This window comes from Mirounga angustirostris, unplaced genomic scaffold, assembly GCF_029215605.1.
Source record: "Mirounga angustirostris isolate CCGP_5_RB_7025 unplaced genomic scaffold, mMirAng1.0.hap1 SCAF_6, whole genome shotgun sequence".
In the NCBI taxonomy this organism is placed as follows: Eukaryota; Metazoa; Chordata; class Mammalia; order Carnivora; family Phocidae; genus Mirounga; species Mirounga angustirostris.
This window is the reverse complement of record NW_026991714.1, coordinates 50269477-50285698: the sequence shown is the minus strand read 5'-3', so window position 1 is coordinate 50285698 and position 16222 is coordinate 50269477. Positions and strand designations below refer to the sequence as shown.

At 43.6% G+C, this 16222-nt stretch overlaps 1 protein-coding gene across 2 annotated transcripts in view; it reads left to right on the top strand.

Annotated features, from left to right (window-relative positions):
- The window catches only part of PAPPA2 (pappalysin 2), a 295094-nt gene that overhangs the window by 138287 nt on the left and 140585 nt on the right, over positions 1-16222 (top strand). For both annotated transcript variants that reach the window (XM_064594278.1, XM_064594279.1), the window contains 4 exons: positions 4684-4977; positions 6487-6679; positions 10440-10561; positions 13444-13933. In XM_064594278.1, coding sequence (XP_064450348.1) covers positions 4684-4977; positions 6487-6679; positions 10440-10561; positions 13444-13933 — 1099 coding nt within the window. The remainder of the gene's footprint in view (positions 1-4683; positions 4978-6486; positions 6680-10439; positions 10562-13443; positions 13934-16222) is intronic.

Genomic DNA, 16222 nt, shown 5'->3' with positions numbered 1-16222 from the left:
TGTGTGTTAAATCTATATTCTCCTGTTTGGGGAATGTGCATTAAGAGTGCTATGGAGGAAAACCCTGGCCTCCTGTCATTGGTGTGGAGGAGATTTGCTGGGTGTGTTGAGGATTTGCATTTTTATGCTTCTTCCTCTCCTTATAAGTAAGCTGGTTTATTGAAAAGAGAATATTCTAGATTTGGAAATATCTCATTTGGGGTTGAGGCAAAAACTTCTGGAGGTTGATGAGACACCCACTATGATAATGACCACCCTCATATCCTTCTCTGACTACACTCCCAGTCATTCCTCCTTCCTATTTTTTGCCATCCCTTCCTCCCAGAATCTTATTTCTGTTCAGCTATAACCCCTTTCTTCTTCTTCTTCTTTTTAATTAAAAATTTTTATTTATTTATTTGAGATAGAGAGAGAGCCAGAGAGAGAGCACAGGCAGGGGGAGCAGCAGAAGGAGAGGGAGAAGCAGGCTCCCCACTGAGCAGGGCGCCCAACTGACGAGGGGCTCTATCCCAGTACCATGAGATCATGACCCAGAGCCAAAGGCAGATGCTTAACCAACTCAGCCAACAGGCACCCCCATAACCCCTTTCTCCTATCACTGGAGAAGATCCCAAGAGGTCTTGGGGTTGTACTGACCATATGTATGGGTAGAAAGTAACTATTGATTGGGAGTTTTCTTTGTCTTTGGTAGCATTCCATGAATTGTGCTCTAAGGAATCTAGTATTCCTTATGTCAAAAGGTATTCTACCTCAAACAGATTCTGTGTTCAAATGAGTTTGGGAAGCAGAAGGTTAAACAATTGCTATAGGGCTTTTCAGGGCCTTCAGCAGAACAAATTCTCAGGCACAGTGTAAATCTGCAGGAGGTGGGTGTGGCATGCTGCATTTTTCTCAAGCCTACTTAACCATGGGATACTACTCAATTTAGGAAGAACTAACTACTCCATGTGGATACTTCAACTTTATAGGTGAATTGTAGCCTTTCAAAGACCTGTTTCTGTCAGATTGGTTTTTTGATTCCAAACCTTGCTTAGAGGTGGGGGAAGGGAAAGGAAGAAGGAAAGACGTGTATGTAGGTAGAGGAAGCTATAAGGGAGTGAAGGCACTTACAAACAACACTGTGCTCTTAGAGCACCTTTGTTGATGTGAATGAAGGAGAGCTGAGAGCATAATGGTGCATGAACTTTGATGATGAATACTACTGCAATTGATGTAAACATGATCTGGAATATTCTGGAATAAAAAATATATCCATCTTGAAATGTGGAAATACTGTATTTTGCTGGCTTTATTCAAATACGGGGCATTCTGGTTGTTACTGCAATAGATCTGTTTTCAAATTACTTTAACTTTATGTTGACATAATGATGCACAAATGAAAGAAATATACAGAAAATAATTTTATAAAAGGAAATAAGGTTAATGTCGGAGAATAAGAACTTTTACTGGAAGTGATAGAAATGATACACAAGGGAGATAAGGTTTAGCTCTGTTTTCGATGTGAGAGTAGACAGTATATTTCAGGATGGTCTTAGCATGCCTTGGTTAATGTCAGCATGTCTGAGTAGAAGGGAAGAACCTAGAACTTGAATTTAGAAACTGCCATTTGCAGTAAGGTAGTCACTAAATGGGCAGATTGAGTCACTTATTGCAGAAACCAGTGGATGTGGCACCAGATACCCTGTGATTCTGTTCTGGCCCATAAAACCATTTATGTAGCTGTGTGTAGGGCATCACATAGAATTCAGGAATGAGACATAGTCCCTGGAATATGATCTTGTGAATGAGAGGCAGGGCTATTCTTTTGGGGGGACTGCTGTACTCACTAGACTATTGATATAGGGAGGGCTCAGGTAGGATGAATGAAGCAAGTCTTGGGAATTGGGATCAGATCTGGGACAGAGGGGCAGGTGCAGCCTGGAAACACAACCAGAGGGTTGGTCCATTTGTTCGTCCATTTGGACCATTGGTCCAAACAGCTATTGATATGACCTGTTTCAGGACTTAGAGATGAGGATGAGGCCTGATTCTGACAATTTTTGGAGATGAAGAAGGAAGGTCAAGTGGTTTCAAACATGGGGAGAGGAAGGAAGCAGGGGTTTGGAATCTGGGATTGGAAAGCTGGGATTGGGAAGCTGGACACATAGAAGTTGGGGCACTTAGAATTCTTTAGCCTTTCCTTTTGTAAATTTACAATGATACCACTACTTTCATCCAAGCTAAGATTGGATCCAATGAACTCTTCTCTGAAACACCTCCCCTGGTGTTCTCAGGGAGATTTTGGAGAGGTGGGGGTAGGACATATTCCTGCAATGCCTCTGACATTCTGAATTGCATGGTCGTTAAGTTGGACTTGTCTTTTGTCTTAATGGTTGTTGGCTTCTTGTGAGTAGGGGTCATGAAATCAAAAGCAGTGCACATAACTCTCATTTACTAAACTCCTATGGTGTGCCAGATGCTTTAGAAAGCCCAAACCCACAAAAACAAAGAAGTAGGTGTCATCATCTTCGCTTTACAGACAACGAAACTGAGGTTCTAGAAGGTCAAATAGCTGTTCAAGAACTCAGAGCTGGTATGTGGAGGGTCAGGATTCAGACCCAGACTTCCCTGGCTCTAAACCCCATATGCGTTCACCGAGACCAATGGATCTCTACTGGAGAAGTTTCAAAAAATACTGAGGTAGGGCGCCTGCATAACTTAGTTGGTTAAGCATCTGCCTTCAGCTCAGGTCATGATCCCGGGGTCCTGGGATTGAGCCCCACATTAGGCTTTCTGCTCAGCGGGAGCCTGCTTCTTCCTCTCCTTGCTGCTTCCCCTGCTTGTACTCTCTCTCTCTGTCAATAAATAAATAAAATCTTTAAAAAAATACTGAGGCATATATCCTCATCCTTGAATATTTGGATTCATTTCATTTGGGCTAGCATTTGGACATCTGTGGGGTTTTTTGTTTGTTTATTTGTTTCTGCTTCTACATATAAGTTTATTTTTTTGAAATGAATTAATTATAATTAAAAAGCATAGCTTGGGGAACATCCATTCTCTTTTCCATAATTGTACCAATTTATATTTCTACCAACAGTGTAATAGATTTTTAATTTTTTCTTTTAATCCTAGTATAGTTAACATACAGTGTTATATTAATTTCAGGTGTACAATATAGTGATTCAACAATTCCATACATTACCTAGTGCTCATCATAACAAGGGTACTCCTTAATCCCCATCACATATTTTGCTCATCCCGCCACCCACCTCTCCTCTGGTAACCATCAATTTGTTCTCTGTAGTTAAGAGTCTGTTTCTTGGCTTATGTCTCTATCCCTTTTTTGTCCTTTTCTCAATTATTTTGTTTCTTAAGTTCCACATATGAGTGAAATCATATGGTATTTGCCTTTCTCTGACTGACTTATTTCCCTTAGCATTATATTCTCTAGCTCCATTTATGTCATTGCAAATGGCAAGATTTCATTATTTTTAATGACTAAATAATATTCCAGTGTATATGTGTGTGTGTGTGTATACACACACATACTCTTCCACTGTGTGTGTGTATACACAATGGAATATATATACATACTATCTCTTCTTTATCCATTCATCCATCAATGTACACTTGGGCTGCTTCCATAATTTGGCTATGGTAGATAATGTTGCTATAGACATCGGGGTGTATGTAGCCCTTTGAGTTAGTATTTTTGTATGTTGGGAGTAAATACCCAGTGGTGTGATTATTGGACAGTAGAGTAGTTCTGTTTTTAACTTTTTGAGGCACCTCCATACTATTCTCCAGAGCGGCTGCACCAGTTTACATTCCCACCAACAGTGCAAGAGCGTTCCCATTTCTCCACATCCTCCTCAGTACTTACTGTTTCTTGTGTTTTTGATTTTAGCTGTTCTAACAGGTGTGAGATGATACCTCATTGTAGTTTTGATCTGCATTTCCCTGATGATGAGTGATGTTGAATCTTTTCATATGTCTGTTGGTCATCTGGATGTCTTCTTTGATGAATGTCTGTTCATTTCTTCTGCCCATTTTTAAATAGGATTATTTGTTTTTTGGATGTTGAGTTGTATAACTTCTTCATATACTTTGGATATTAGCTCTTTATCAGATATGTCATTTGCAAATATTCTCCCATTCAGTGGGTTGCTTTTTAGTTTTACTGATTGTTTCCTTCACTGTGCAGAAGCTTTTTATTTTGATGCAGTCTCAATTGTTAATTTTTGCTTTTATTTCCCTTGCCTCAGGAGATATAGCTAGAAAAATATTGCTACAGCCAATGTCAGAGATATTACTGCCTGTGCTCCCTTCTAGGATTTTTATAGTTTTAGGACTCACATTTAGCTCTTTAGGACATCTGTGTTTTTTAACTCCACTAGGTGATGTTAATGCGCAGCCAGCCCTGAGAATCCTGGCCCTCTATCATGTCATGTTGTCTTTATTGCTATCCCTGGCTTCTAGTACAGCACTCATCTATGTTAGGGGTTAAAGATGTGTTTATTGATTAGTTTAGAGAGTGTTTCTTACCAAAGGGAAGAGCAGGGACTGAATGCCACTAGAAGTTATAAAGTGTTCCCTTAGAGGTTGAAATTGAACACGATGTTTACCAGAAGGCATAATTAAGGATCAGTGGGCTGCTATTCATTACATGCTTAGAGATGTTTTCCAAACCTTCCATTGCAGGTGGTGTTGTCCTCAACCCAGCCTATTATGGCATGTCTGGCCATACCAACATTATGATCCATGAGGTGGGACATGTCCTGGGACTCTACCATGTCTTCAAAGGGGTCAGTGAGAGGGAATCCTGTGATGACCCCTGTAGGGAGACAGTGCCATCCATGGATACAGGAGACCTCTGTGCCGACACTGCCCCTACTCCCAAGAGTAAGCTGTGCCAGGACCCAGAGCCTACCAATGACACCTGTGGCTTTACCCACTTCCCAGGGGCTCCATTCAGCAACTACATGAGCTATACAGGTACCACAACAGTCTCAATGTGACTATTTTCTATTAAGATTACATGGGAGCCCTTTGTGGCTGGGGTGGGGTGTGGAGGGGCGTGGGGGTGGGCTTCCAACTTTGACTCCACTTGGCTGTGGAGGGGTGGGAGGTGGAGAGGCCCGTGAAGTGGTCATTCATGCCAGAGAGCTGAAGTGTATCTATCATGCCATGTTCTTTTTTCTCATGTCTTTGAAGAACTTAAAGAAATATGACATAAAGGGGTCTTGTGGACTGGATTCTCCTCTGCTAGAGGTCAAAAGAAGAATACTCTTTTATCTTGGATAGTTTAAAAAAAATACTGTCTCATTTAAAAAATGGTACTGCTCTCCTGGTCCTGGGAACAACCCTATTATTTGGTCTCGGTATCCTGGATTATGTCTCTTCCTGTCCTCTTTTATCTTCCTCATTTCTGGCAAAAAGTAGTACTAATCATAGTCTCTTGATAACGGACTCAAATTTATCCCTGAAAGTAAGGACTGATTTGATCTGATGATTTATTCTAGGGAGAAGGAAGGAGATGATTTTTTTGTAAGGTCCAGGGGCTTGTTTGGTGATAAATTCTAGGACTATCCAGAAAAAAAAAAAAAAAAAAGATAAATCACAAGACCTTGGTCATGCCTTTGAAGGGAAGAAAAGAGTGGTGAGCTGGTCCTGCTTGTGACTTATCGATATATTTCAATCCAAGTCTCATTTTGGTATATAATTCAGGTGCATTGAATTCATAAGGACCAGCATCCCTACCTCCCTCAGCAAGGACACAGTGGCCCTTGCCAGGGGAGACCAGACAATGGGGTGCAGGAGGCAGAGCTGTTTAGTTACCACCTTTGAAGTGGGCAGAGAAAACATCTAAGAAACAGGGGGCAGTGTTTGACTGGTGTGCTCTCATTAAAAAAGGCTCTGAAACTAAGATAACTCCTTTTCCAGCCCTATGAAAATTGTATCTAACAGGGAGATGTTGCAGGCTCCAAAAATAAGGTTGGGACCTCCATTCCCAGTCCTACTGCATCCTTGATGTTTTGGTTTGCTCTTTCTTTGAGCATCTCCACTGAATTCTCCCTAACCTTGGTAGAGTCACTGGGCATAAAGCAGGTGTCTGCAACTCCAGAAACGTTCATGAATAAAAAGCCCATATGCTTAAACACTGCCATCTTGTGGTTTCCTGAATAAGTAACCATCAGCTAGGAGCAATCTTCCACCCCAGGGCATGAGTCTCACCCTGGCTTGGCCCAACAGTAGGGTAATGGTCCTGCTTTAGGGATAAGCAAGCACTATTCTCTGCCTTCTCTTTCCCACTTGCAGCTTAGATACTCTCTGGAACAGAATACATTTAGTCATTTGACAAGTCTTTATGGAACCCAGTAAGTGTGAGGCATTGTGTCGGGTGCTAGTGACTTAGGGCATGAGCAAGGCGGACTTCATCCCCGCCTTGGTGGTCTTTGCAGGTTAAGACCTTTATCTCTCCTGTTCCTTTTTTTGTCTCCACAGATGATGACTGCACCAACAGCTTCACCCCTAACCAAGTGGCCCGGATGCATTGCTATTTGGATCTTGTGTATCAGCAGTGGAGTCAAAATCGGAAGCCCACCCCCATTCCCCTCCCACCCATGGTCATTGGGCAGACCCACACATCCCTCACCATCCACTGGCTTCCTCCAATTAGTGGGGTTGTGTATGACAGGTGAGAGGCACTTGCCATGCTCTGTCTTCTCTGTGGCATTTTTTATGCACAAGGGGAAGAACGTGAAGTGAGGGGAGACCCAGCTTGGACCAATAAACATGTGCACCGCTGCTCAGGGCTGCCCCTCCATCCTGCCCCATCCTCATCTCCTTAGCAGAGCTCACGGGGCTCTCAGGTAAACCAGTGGCTCACCATGTGTGCTCACTCCTTGGCGAGGGGCCTGGCACGTGCTTCCTTCAGAATGTCATAGCTGGCAGGCTTCCAGGAGCCATGAAGAGGTGGACTGACAAAGCTGAGGTGCCCTTTGCTACCTGTCCAGGTCAGCCATTGCCCCCTGGCGCGAGGGTGGTGCAGAGGCTTGCTGCTTGCACAGCGGAGTTGGGGGGAAGGAGGGGAGGTGCGTTCCTTCAGGCAGTTCTGGGGGGAGGGGGGTGGCAGGCTACCCTCCGCTATAAGCTGGGCACAGGGCCTTCACTGGCTCGTGTGGTGTTTCTAATGCCTTCTCTGCTTCCTGTTGGACCTGGTGCCTGTCCCACTTAGGGCTGCTGCCTTGTGGAATCGTTATCTGTGTATTTTCCTGTTTGCCCCGCTCAACCGCAGCTCCCTGGGGAAGGACTATTCTTTGCGTCTTTGTCTCTTGGCCTGCCACAATGGACACCTGATACATGTTTTTTTTTTTTTAAAGATTTTTTTTATTATTTATTTATTTGAGACAGAGAGAATGAGAGACAGAGAGCATGAGAGGGAGGAGGGTCAGAGGGAGAAGCAGACCCCCCGCTGAGCAGGGAGCCCGATGCGGGACTCGATCCCAGGACTCCAGGATCATGACCTGAGCCGAAGGCAGTCGCTTAACCAACTGAGCCACCCAGGCGCCCCTGATACATGTTTTTTAAAGAGAGTCATTATATCTAAAATTAGCTTTTATTCATCCTTTGCATATTGGGATACATGGATACCAGGGAAAGTTCTGTAAAAAGGGGAGAAGGTAGGAAAAGCAGCACATCTGACAGTTGGTGGGAGGATGGGGGAACGTGGTTTCCCCAAGCAGGGCCAGAACTCCATCTAGGTGGCCTGTGCAGGCTCTCTACTTTCAAGCCCTGCCACTGTATTTTATTTTTATTTTAATTAATTAATTTTTTCCTGCCACCATATTTTAAAGAACAACAGTAGCTCTTGTCTCTTTGGTCCATCTTTGTGTGAAGCATTGTGCTGGGTATTTTACCTGCAGGTGTCTTATTCAGTCCTTGAGATAAACACAACTGCCCTATGAGTGAGAAATCCAAGGCACAGAGAAGTGCACGGTGGCTAGCTCAAGACCCCACAACTGAAGAGAGGTGAATGTGGGGCATCCACTGGAATTTCAGAAACAGGAAACCTGGCATAGATTATTTCTTTGAACTTAGAGCTTTCCCACTTAGCAGGCAGATAGCCCCCCTTCTAGGTGTCACACTTCCCCACTGGGTATCAGGCCCCGGCCACGGCGCTGGATGTCCCTGGAGCATGTTTCCATGTACTCCATCTTTCCTGAAAGCCTGGCAGAGAAGACAGGGAGAGACAGGGATGGGAGGAAGCAAGTGAATCCTTTTTCAAAGTGGTGTGCCCAGCCTTCTGGATCTTGATACCTGTCCTCGATACCTTGATGTATGCTTAATGCATGACGTCACTTGGAACTTAACAATCCTACAAAGCAGTTCTGACTGTCGTCAGCACCCCAGCTTTCGTGGGCTCCATCTGCAAGTCAACAAATGTGATGTGTTTAAGAATCTTCTTCCTGCAAGGGTGACCCTGTGCAGCTTTGGTCGGACTGGCTGAACAGTTAAGTCCTCCGTGGGCATGTGCAGCCTGGAGTTTTATATCAGTTTATGTAACACATGTAAACAATTTAATCTTTCAATTCTCCCTCTGGTACAAACGTCACGATAAAGCAGACATCAGTACTGGCAGGCTGTGAGTCTGTTGGCAGAAAAGGCTGTAATTTGCTTCCTTTCCTCAGCTAGGTGGGCCACAGTGTGGAGGCCTCCCAACATGTGTGTCGGGGAGACTCACGTCACATACCCAGCGATTTGTGTCATGCTTGGAGTTATGTTTACTCCTCCCCAGTAGGTATTTGGGATTCTTATGTCAGAGAGGAGCCCAACCACGTACTCAGCAGCGGCCCCGGAGAGGCCAAGTACATCAAGGAAATGTGGTTTGGAGTTGTGTCCACACTAGAAGTGGGTGCTGACCAGAGTCAGAGGTTGCAGTTAACTGCACCTTTTCATTGCCAAAGTGCTGGACACTTGATGGTTTTGGGGAACTTGCTCAAAGGAATTAAGGAACTTGCTGTGACCTTAGGCAATTGACTTAATCTCTCTGAGCCTGAGTGTCCTCATTTATAAACACAGAGTTCTTGTAGGGATTAGAAATGATTTATGAAAGCACCTAGTGGCACAATGACAGGCATATAAAGTGCTTAGAAATGGGAGCTGGGAAAAAGAGGGAGCTGGTAACATAATTATTACCTCTATTTAATAGTTATATTATTTTTCTGGTATATTACAAGATATTCATTTTCTGTCCCTACCTGTGGGAGACCTTGACTTGATGTCTTCATTTTCAGATGCATCATTCACAGTTGAGCTTCTAAAAAGATTCTAAATATCAGAAAGGAGCCTCATCAAGTATCAGAGAGGAGCCTCATCTAAATATCAGAGAAGAGCCTCATCTCCTCTTGTTATTTAGCAGTTAAAGGGCTCTTTGTAAACTGTACTAATAGTCTCAGGGATGCCCATAAAACAAGCTCTCACAGAGGGACTGCTGAGGCCAGTCCCTGTACTAACTGCTGGGCACAGAAAGAACACAGCTTGGTCTGGACCGCTCACAGGCAAAGGAGAGAATGGGAGTGGGATTTTCAACATCACAGAGCAATGGCTGAAGACAGGAGCCAGAAGCTGTGGTGGGTGCCTAGAGGAGAGAGTGCTCTCCATGCAGAGGAGTAAAGCTAAGTGCCATTGCAAAGGTTACATTTGAATGGGCTTTGAAGGATGAGTTGGAGTTTGCTAAGCAGAGAGGTTTGAAAAGGCTATTTGTCAGGAGAGAAAAGAGCATGTTTCACAGAACTGTGAGAAGGGTAGGATGTATTTGAAGAATGGTGATTTGTTCATTGTGCTTGGAACATAAGTTCATAGAGGAGCTCAAGTGAGTAAGGCTGGAGTTAGCTAGTGAAGAACCTTGGATCATGGTAAGAAATTTGGATGTATTTGCCATAGGTGATGCAGAGCCAAGGGACATCACATTTCATATGACTTTTATTTTATATATGTGATTTAAAGTAGGGAGTTTAAAACATAAGACCACATATAGCTAATAACTTTACTCTGCAAACTGCTGTCTGTTTTAGTTGGGGGAATGTAAGGGGCCTTTGGATGACTTATTGAAAGTCAGCCTAGTAAGGAGTTTTGTGTTGAAAGATTTAGATTATAATTATTTTGTGTTGAATGTTCCTAGGATAGAAGCTGCCCACTTTCATCTCCACAGGCCTCCTTTATGACTTAGTTAAATTCTTCTGCTTCATAACCTTGAGATTTTCATGTCACTGTGAATTTTTAAAAGATGAGGTCTACACAAGAAGGAAATGAGTTGAGAAGTGGTTGTGTTCCCAGGTACCCCCTAGGACCTCACTACCTGTCACCACTCCCCACCCCCAGAGGCTTTCCGAATTTCATGATCCCAGTTCATCCTACCACTTCTCCTCACCTCCCTTCCCCCTTCGTCTTTACAGGGTCCCAGGCAGTGTGTGTGGTGCCTGCACTGAAGATGGGACATTCCGTCAGTACGTGCACACAGCTTCCTCCCGGCGTGTGTGTGACTCCTCAGGTTACTGGACTCCAGAGGAGGCTGTGGGTAAAGGACCATAGCTTTTTTGTTTATACTTTGTGGCTGCTGAGAATGGGGGTGGGGGTACAGAGTCGAATGGTGGTGTGGTGAGAAAAAGGTAGTGTGTGTGTGCGTGCGCGTGCATGCGCATGATTTGCTGGATATCTCTGGGGGCCTGTGTCCCACATGTGCTTAGCATGGAGGCCCAATGGCTGTGGTGAAGCAGAGGTCAGCATAGAGAACAGAGCGATGGAGAAGACAGCTGAGCTCAGGGGGTGACTTCAGGGTGAGAGCTCAGGCGTTCTGTGTTATGCACACCTACCGGCCCATGGAGCAGCCTTGCCACGTAACAGTGTAAGCTGATCTCTATCAGGAGAGTAATAGAGAACACATTGCAGGAAACATCGATGCACGGCCCAAGCTGGTCTGGGTGGGGGTGGGGTGGACTAGGTGTTCCAAACTGATTGTTCTTTTCTATGTTATTTTATGAGTCTGTTAATCACTGGTACTCGTTGTGCTTTGGATGTGATCTTAGTTAGGCTCTAGGAGGGGGAAAATGTTTTTAGCTGTCCCTTTTCCTATTCCTCGCCCTACTTCTCAGTTAATATTCACTCACATATGAATATCAAGGCCTCTAGGACAAATTAAAGCATGAATGTTATCCCAGTTCAAGTCCGGAAAATGGTGTTGACAAGTTTCAGCACCTTCTGTTGAATGGCTTGGCGTCTTCTATGACCACCATCTTCAATGTTTACCTAGTTATCATCTTTTTCCTTCTTTTGTATTTATTAAGATCCTAAAAACTACTTAGTAAGATGAGTTGGACACAGTCCTATTTGAGTTAGTTTGCCATCTTGACTCTGACCAAAAAAAAAAAAAAAAGGGAGGACACTGGTTTTAGAGTCAACAGTATCTGTAAAATGTCCCCTTGAGCTCCCAGTTACTCAAATGACAGGAGCCTCCAGGAGAAATTAGGAGGGAGACAATATACTTGATTTTGATTGACCATATGGAACTTTTTTCAAATGAGAGTTTTCAAGGAAGAATGGAAAGTGACTATAAAATTCACATTGGTATTGTGTTGGACTCATGTAGAGATTGGCTTTTCATAAAAGGCCATCTCTGTGGCAAACAAATTGTCCTGTGCTAGTGTTCTAATGCCCATTCAACCCCCTGGCCCTGCACTTCTCTCTTTTTAATTCTTGGCAAAATTTAAAGTTATGTTGTAGAGGTGAAAGGAATTAGAAGTTCTGGGTTCTAATTGTGTTTTGAGGCAAACCAGGTCAACTTTCAAGGCCTCCGCTTCATGTCTTAATGTGAGATCATAATAAAATCTTTCTGAGACAACAGTGCTGTTGGGGTGGCTTCCAAGGGCTTTTACTCTGCTATATTTGGGGATGGCTATTGGAAAATACTGCTAAGAAATACTGGTCTTCCTTTGCTTTGAAAAGATGGAGAACGAAGTCATATTTAAAATATACACATCGAAGGTGAGTGAATCCCCAGCAGAGTGTGCACAAACACATATAGCTACAGATATGATCTAAATATACTTAACAACACTTAATGAACACCAACCACTTTCTAAGATGCTATGCGGAATAGGAAATTGAACCAGACACATTCCCTGCTTAAATATCATCTTTCTGGAGAGAACCTCCCTGGCTCTATAATCTAAAAGAGACCCTAGTCCTACCCCTTCATTCTCTAGTCCTTTATCCTTCTTTATTTTTCTTCAAAGATGCCATTACCACTTTATCAATTTAGTTTTGTACTTATCACCCTACCCTAAGGATTATGAGGGCAGGACCTTTATCTTTCTTGTTTGCTACTCTGTATCCAATACCTACATCAGTGCTAGATGTGAAAGAGATACACAGTCAAGTTTTGTTGAATGGATGAATAAGTGAATGAATGGATTCACAGTACAGGCAAAAGATGATAAAGGCTTTGAGATGTAACACACACACACACACACACACACGTTTGAACTTGTTTCCTCTGGGCTTTGAAATATTCTTTATTTTCCAAATTCTGAAGGGCTAAATAATTCTATTTATGTTTCTAGGGAACGTTGTATAGATCTTCTACACTATCCTAGTAAACCACAGGTTAAATAATGCTTATTTCATAAATGAGGAAATTGAGGCTTTATAAAGACTTGCCACGGTCACACAGCTAATAGCACAACACCAATTAGAGTGTAACTCTGCTGATTCCTAATTTAGCACTTTTTTCTTAATTTCCCCTTATGTGATAATAAAAAACCTTTTGATAGATGATTTTCACAGAACTGACCTTAATATAGTTGCAATATTTGACTTTTTATCATCTCATTTTACTTAGCTACTTGGGATCTCCATTTTTTTTTCCAGTCAAGAATACATGTTTCTATTTCCTGTCTGCAGTTTCTTCCATGCAGTGACCTAACTGCTCACACATACCTGAACTAGTTAAACAGGATGTAATGACATGCTAAAACAAACATTGGCCTTATTCATAAGTAAAGAAGGGTTTCAGAAGCAGTGGTTTATCATAAATTATTAATAAACTAAGTACAAATAATTCTGCTCTGCTCAAGGACTCTTGAAGGACATGACTCACCTTCTCTGCATCAGCCTCATGTTTCCACCTGGGATCTGGGCCACTCCATTCCCGATGCCTTGCTAGACTTCTCTTGTTAAAGGCGTCATGTGGAGGGGCTATGGAGCAAGACAGAATACTTTTACATTGTTACACCTTTGTCCTCCGTAGTACTCAAGATCTAATCCATTCAGTTGACCAACTTCTGTAGGCATTAGCTCAAAGCTCTCTTCCTCATTCTTCTTTCTGGTTGCTCATATGAGCTACTCATTTTCAGACTTAATGGCAGTTCCTAATGAGTCTGTCTTTCTGTTCATCTCCCTCAGGGCCTCCAGACGTGGACCAGCCTTGTGAGCCGAGCTTGCAGGCCTGGAGTCCTGAGCTCCACCTGTACCATATGAACATGACGGTGCCCTGCCCTGCAGAAGGCTGTAGCCTGGAGCTGCTCTTCCAGCACCCGGTCCAAGCTGACACCCTTACCCTATGGGTCACCTACCTCTCCATGGACTCCTCCCGGGCACTCTTTGACACGGAGATCTTGCTGGAACACCAGGATTCTGTGCACCTGGGCCCCTTAGACACTTTCTGTGACACCCCACTCACTATCAAACTGCATGTCGATGGGAAGGTCTCAGGGGTGAAAGTCTACACCTTTGATGAGCGGATGGAAATTGATGCAGCTCTGCTGACTTCCCAGCCCCACAGTCCCTTGTGCTCTGGCTGCAGGCCTGTGAGGTACCAGGTTCTCCGTGAGCCCCCATTTGCCAATGGCTTGCCCATGGTGGTGACAAATCCTCACAGGAAGTTCACGGACGTGTGAGTTGGGCGGTAGGGCTTTTTAAACCATGGGGCTTCCTGGGGCTTTGGGAGTGGGTTTTGTTTCCCTTTTCCCCACTTTTTTTTTTCCATTCTGACATGACTTTAGTTGGAGAAATGTTAAGAATCTGAGAGAAGATTTTATTCTAAGGTGGCATATCTGAGATGAAGAAAAATATTTCCAAGAAAGGGGCAAGCAGGTGTTCTGACTAATATTGCCATCATTAGGATTATGGAAAAAGGAGGTTCTTATATGAGGAGCTTCTGCTGGACTGAAAGTATTTGCCACAAATAAGTTGATCAGAGTCAACCTCTATCTGGTGACACAGTTTAATTTCTGATTCCTTGCTGTAACTTTTGGATAATCTGCCATGGCTCCTCTAACATTTGAAGATTGTAGTCAACTCTTCTATAGCCAAGCAAGGAAGCCAAGGGTCCTGCAGACACTGCTTCATTTCAAGACTCATTCCTGATGTGTGTTTCATGCATCCCTCTTTTTCTCCTCCCTCTTTCCCTCTCTCTCTTCTCTTCCAACTCTCCTCTTTCTCTTTCTTCTGTTCCTTTTACTCTTAGTGAGCTCTGCTGTGTTCCTGGCACTGTGTGCTCAGTGGTGGGGACACAGACTAAGGTAAGATCATTGGCTCAGAAGAGTTCAAGGTCTAAAGTAGGAGGTTAGTATCTCCAAAGGCAAATTATCCCCATCTCATCATTTTCCTCAGAGCCTTGGGGGTAAAACAAAAGTTTTATTGGAAGTGTTATATTAGTTAGTTTTTGATGCATTGGAAATCATCACAAAATGAAGTGGGTTAAACCAACAAACACTATTTTTCATGATTCTATGGGTTGGCGGGGTGCTCTCATCAGGCCTGGCATGGCCAGGGTAGATGGTCCGGGACAAGCTCATCTACATCCTGGGGGCTCAGCTCAAATGGCTGGAGTGGCTGGGAAGATGAAGACCTCTTTCCATATGACCTCTCATTCCCTGGCAGGCTTTGTGTGGGCTTGTTCTTGTGGTGGTGGGAAGGTTCCAGCAGCAGGGAGGGCAAGCCCCCTGCACGCTCATACATTACTCATGATAACATTCCTGCGGTCAAAGCAAGTCACACAGCCAATTCCAGATTTAAGGGGTGGCAAAATGGACTCTACGTCTTGATGGGAGGAACAGCAAAGTCACATTGCAGAGGGGTGTGAACCTGGGAAGGAGGAACTGTGGCCATTTTGCAGTCTGCCGCTGCTACACAAAAGTAGAGGGCATTGTTCACTTTGAGCTTTACTACATTTTTCTTCTCACACTTGCTCTCTGAACCAGAACTAGAAGACAGTGAAACGGACACAAAGCTAATGCAAATGAAAGGAGAGATCATGGGACAGATTTTAAAGCAAAAATTAGTTTTCGGGCTCCTCTAATAAGGCAGTTAAAATGACATTTGGCATCTAACATGATATCCACACATGCACTCATACACAGACACACACGCAACCTTTAAAGTCAATAATATCCCATTTTATGGATGAGAAAACTAAGGGGTAACCTTAATTTGGTTGAACAGACCTAGTCATGGCAGACTCAAGATTAAAATCCAATTTCCAAGTCTCATTTTGGTTCCCTTTCCTTGGTGACACACTGCCTCTTATAAATTCAGATCATTGAAGGTTGGGCTACCTGCTGCTGAGTTTTCTCCACAAGAAGTATAAACACATTTTGACACTACCATCCAGTCCTTTCCCAGCTGCAGGGCAAGGTGAGGCTTTTACGCATGGCTGGATGAGAAACTGCCCTGAGAAGGGAAGCCATCAGAATTGATGAGGATATGAAATTGGTTTTGCTTTTGAAATATCTGGCACTCTCATGAGAAGATAGTTTCCCTAAAGAAAGCTGATGTGTAAATTTAAAAGTCTTTAATATTTAGGTGTCTTTCCTATTTAACTAAAAGCCAGTACAGAGGTTTTTGAAGATGTTTTGGAAACCCCATGAGAGTTCCCATTTGCTGTTTGCACCATCAAGTGAGAGAGTGGAGGCTTTGTGGCTGAGTTGAAGCATCTGTTAAAGAAGAGAGGGTCTTGGCAGGAGGTTTATGGTGGCCATCGGGGCAGCCCCAACAACCCTTTGCGATCCTGTCCTCCTAAGTCACTCCCATTCTCGCTTGATATTGGCGGTCGTTTTCCAATTAGGGCAGGCATGGGACAAGAGGAGGAGGGAAGAATTTGTTTTGGGAAATAGCAGTCCCCCTCTTGAGACCCTGACCTCACTTAAATGTTCACTCTCTCATGCTCTCCACCTGATCAGTG